Source organism: Carlito syrichta, unplaced genomic scaffold, assembly GCF_000164805.1.
Source record: "Carlito syrichta isolate Samal-C Ts95f unplaced genomic scaffold, Tarsius_syrichta-2.0.1 Scaffold123290, whole genome shotgun sequence".
NCBI lineage: Eukaryota > Metazoa > Chordata > Mammalia > Primates > Tarsiidae > Carlito > Carlito syrichta.
The window spans coordinates 12,678-17,066 of NW_007067386.1; the positions used below are offsets into that span (position 1 = coordinate 12,678).

At 58.6% G+C, this 4,389-nt stretch overlaps 1 protein-coding gene across 1 annotated transcript in view; it reads right to left on the reverse strand.

Moving 5' to 3' along the window:
• Positions 1-4,210, reverse strand: part of ST6GALNAC4 (ST6 N-acetylgalactosaminide alpha-2,6-sialyltransferase 4) — a 9,614-nt gene extending 5,404 nt beyond the window's left edge. Inside the window, exons 1-2 of the mRNA XM_021707636.1 lie at positions 4,164-4,210; positions 2,422-2,682 (exon numbers count right to left, since the gene is read on the reverse strand). Coding sequence (XP_021563311.1) covers positions 2,422-2,682; positions 4,164-4,175 — 273 coding nt within the window. The 5' untranslated portion in view covers positions 4,176-4,210. The remainder of the gene's footprint in view (positions 1-2,421; positions 2,683-4,163) is intronic.
• Between the last annotated feature and the right edge of the window lie 179 nt (positions 4,211-4,389).

A 4,389-nucleotide genomic window follows, 5' to 3' on the forward strand; every position in this document is an offset into this window, starting at 1 on the left:
AGCCAGGCCGCGGGGCATCGGCCGCTCAGCCTCCACAGCCTCGACTGCTGGGCTCAGGCAGCCCTTCCGCTTCAGCCCTCCGCGTGGCTGGGACTACAGGCACGCGCCACCATGCGCAGCTAGTCTTCTTTTATTCAGTGGGGAGACAAGGTCCTGCCACGTTGCCCAGGCTGCTCTCAAGCCTGTGGGCTCAGTCAGTCCTCTCGCCTCCACATCCCAAAGTGTTAGGATTACAGGCACAAGCCACTGCACCTGGCTTGTTTTTTTAACTTTACAGAGACAGGGCCTCGCTCTGTTGTCCAGGCTGGTCTAGAAATCCTGGCCTCAAGCGGTCCTCCCACGGCCACCTCCCAGAGTGCTGGGAGTGCAGGCACGAGCCACTGCGCCTGGCCTTCGAAGAACTGCTATTAACCCATTTGTGCAGGTGGGACGGGGCGGGGCGACCTTCCCAAGGCCACACTGAAAGCAAGCCACAGACCTGAGATTCTGCATTCAGAGGCCCTGCTTTCTGCCTCAAGCTCTTGGCCCTCATCCCTGATGCTGTCACGGAGGCCCTAACAGTCCCCACATCACAGGTCCTTATGAGAGTTCTGTGGGTAAACATGGATAAAGCAGTGAAAACAGCAGCTAGCACAGACTGGGTATCCTGTGTTTGTCAAGCAAGCTTGAACCTCAACGCCTCAGCATCACTTCTTCCCCTCCCTCCCCTGCCTTAGCCCTGGCCACAGTGTGCCCAGGCTCTAAGTAAATGCAGGGTCGTGGGCACCCTGCGACGGCTTTGGGACTCTCTGATATCCCGGATCTGCTCCTTCCCAGCTGTGTGGCTGAGGCCTCACATTCCCTCATCTGTTAAACGGGGAAGAAAACAGCATCTATTTGACCCAGCCGGAGGATTCAAGGAGAAACAAAGAGCTGGTGCCACAAGAGAAGGGGTCAGAGGAGGCAAGCACAGGCTGCTGAGAAGCTTGGAGCTGAAGGTACGACAGGAGTCCTTAACCGTGGGAAAAGCCCGCACCAAGCTCGTGGAGCCTGTTACCTTTTCCCCTCTGAAAGTGAAGAATCCTCTATTGAACTTCTAGCCAGAGGCCAGGCTTGGTGGCTCACGCCTGTAATCCCAGCACTTTAGGAGGCTGAGGTGGAAGGGCTGCCTGAGCCCAGGAGTTTGAGACCAGCCTGGACAACATAGCAAGACCTCGTCTCTCCAAAAAAATAAAATAAAGTAAAAAGACACACTTCTATATCCTGCTCAGGGACGTTTTATATCTATATAATGCTGATTTAAGGACCTCTAGATCCATTTCCACACCACGCCAATAAAGAATAAGACTTCTGTGTTCTGTCCTCATTTGGACCTGTCCTGACAATCAGCTGTCTGTTCTGACCCAAGGTCACCATCAGTCCCAGGAGGTATTCCGCCTGTCCCTCCAAGGTCTTTAAGATTTTCATTAATTCCAGATTTATAGAAACCGGCCCTTTGACATTGTGAGTCTGGATTTCCTGCTTAAGGGGGAAAAAAATCAGAGGACCTGGCCTCTGTGGGCCACATTCCTGTGAGGCTCTAAGTGTCAGAAACGGTCACCGGCCACCACACGGCAGGTGGGACAGTGTCTGCCCGGCCGGCCCCGACATCTTTCCCTCCTGGCTACCTGTGGGCATGAGAGTGTGTGCCCCTCAGCTGCTTTTGTTTCTTCATCAAACATTAATACAGCACCTTTTGTATACACCATCCACAAATCATGTGGGTAAATCTTCACAGCAACCCTTCCGAGGTAGGAACTACAACCAGGGTCTCTGACAGACAAGGAGGCAACGGAGGCTCAGAAGGAAGAAAATTAACTTGAGGGACCTCCCTAGACCATCGCCATCATACTCAGCCCGGGCACACTCTGTCCCGTGCACAAACTCAGACCCCTTCCAGGGTGCTCGCTGGAGGAACCTGCCAGGTGGGGCCATGAAGTCAGGGCAAGCGTTGTAAAATTAACTGTAAAGTGCACCGCCCCTTGCTGGGCAGAGCAAGCATGGAGTGCCGGCCACCGCGGGACAGGGCTACGGCCGTCTTGTCTCCCGGGGCCCCAGTGTCCTGTCCTCAGCAGCCGTCGGCACAAGGCCAGACACACTGCAGGTGCCAAGTACACACTTGTTGAACAGATTGTGTGCGTAGACAGATTAATCCAAAAACACACAGAATGCACCGTGCTGTGATGATGTCTGTCTCTCTTTGGACTGGGAGTGCCCTGTGGCCAGTGCTCCTGTCTAGCTCACCTTTTAATCCCCGGCAACCAGGTGATGATGGTTGCTTAATAAAACTCATTCCTCCTAGAACCTGGGCTGACGAGAGGTGAGGAGACTGGCCAGGGTCGCACGCCTGGGGAGCAGCCAAACTCAGGCGCCAGGTTCACCTGGCACAAGCCCAGCTCTCACTGCCCCCAGGGTGGGGGCACCCTGGCAGCCTCGGCCGGGCCGACTCACCTTCCCATCCGGAACGCTGCTGTATCCACTGAAATGCAGGGGCCCCAGCACGGTGGGCCTGGAGCTCGGAGAGGGTTGGTGATCCAGGCAGGAGGCCAGGCAGAGCGGCAGGCGGGCCCAGCAGCACAGGAGGATGTAGACGGCAGAGAAGACCAAGGAGCACAGGACGACAAGCAGGAGCCGGCCCCGAGGGAGGCAGCGGGCATGAGGGATCTGCATGTGGGGAGAGGGACTCCTGGAGTGTGGAGGGTTACCCCCGGCCTCCTGGGCCTAGGCTCCACGTCACAGCTCCTAGAACAGCAGCAGAATCCAGTCTCCACTAACCAGACCTTACTCGAGGATGCCGGGCTTTGGCCACACAAGGCCCATCCCAAATAAGGAGACCACTCTGGGGTGAGGTGTGTAGCTCATGGCCACATGGCAAGGCAGCAGCACTGTGAGGCCTTAAGGACAGGTGTGCGCCTCTGTGCCTGGCTAATTTTTTTATTTTTCGTAGAAATGAGATTTCAATGTGTTGCCCAGGCTGGGCTCAAAATCCTGGGCTCAAGCAATTTTCCCGCTTCAGCTTCCCAAGGTGCTGGAATTACAGGTGTGAACCACTGTGCCTGGCCTCGCATTCTCAACCAGAAGCCTGGGTGTGCTGTGCTGCCTTGGGCATGACTTTCCATCTCTCTGGGCCTGTTTCCTCCTCTACAAAATGGGGACCAACATAGGCTGCAGTTGAACCTACAGCGGGGACAGCGGTGAAAGCATTCCGCACACTGTGGAGTGCTGTGCTCTTGAGAGCAAGAGAGTGGCGTGACGGCAGGACCACCAGCTCCTTTGGCGCGTGGTCCAGAGCTGCCTGGGATGGCCTGCCTCTGTCCTCACTCCCAGCTGACTCGGTGGCTGTCCTGGAGCTGGTGATCACGGTCTTAGTCAGCAGGCCACGTGTCAGAAGGGGATTTGAGGGAAGTGCCATGCAAGAAATGACTTCACTAATTGCAAAACGGTTGCCCAGAGGCTACCGCCTCCACAAACCGTGTGCCAAGGGCCATAGGAACCAGGAAGCCCATGTGGCTCTCTGGCCTGGGCTGGCCCTGCTGGCAGAGAGAGTGGAGGTCTCCACCAAGCCCTTCAGGAGGGGATGATCGGGGAGAGCCTGGGTCCGTCACTGTGTGCGAGGCTGCCTGTGTGGCTCAGGGCTCTAATTTTCTAGATGCGAGGCACAAGGCCCTAGCCACCCGCCACGCCCTGCAGAAACTGCTTTGAAAATCAGAAGTGGGAAAGCAGCCCCCACACCCTCCCCTCAGGCACATCCTGCCACCGGCCCACTGTTTTCTGCCCACAAGCGACATCAGCTTCTAAAAATAAGTCCCTTCTCACAACCAGGGATCCCGAGTAAAGACCAGCCAACCTGGGTGTTCACACCACACCCCCGACGCCCGCAGGCCTCGCCTGGCTGACCTCGACAACAGCCTCGTCTTCCCGGGGGGCGAGTAAGGCACGGAGGGCGTCCCCCGAGGGGATGCAGCTGCCTGGGGCCACACAGCCTGCGAGAGCCGGGCCGGACTTTGAGGGCGGTCTGCCCTTCGCTGCTCGGCAGCTGCGGGGGCTCAGAAGCCTCAGTCGGTCCTGGGGCAGGGAGGCGGCCAGGCGGCCCCACCGGAAGGAGCCTCCGGCTCGCTGCGAGCCCTCCGCCTTCCCGCACTCACCGGGGCCTTCATGCTGCCGGCGTCCCTCAGTAGTCCGGGGGCTGCTGTCTCCAGGGCGGGGGCTGGGGCTGGGCCGGGGTGCGAGCCGGGCACCTGCCGGGACCGAAACTCAGGGCCGGAAGGCAAGTGCGGGAGGGGTCGCGGCGGCCGGGAACAGCGGGGCCGGGGCAAGAGCCGGAGTCCCGGCGGTGGCGCCCGCGAGCCAGACGCCCGGAGCTCGCCGGGC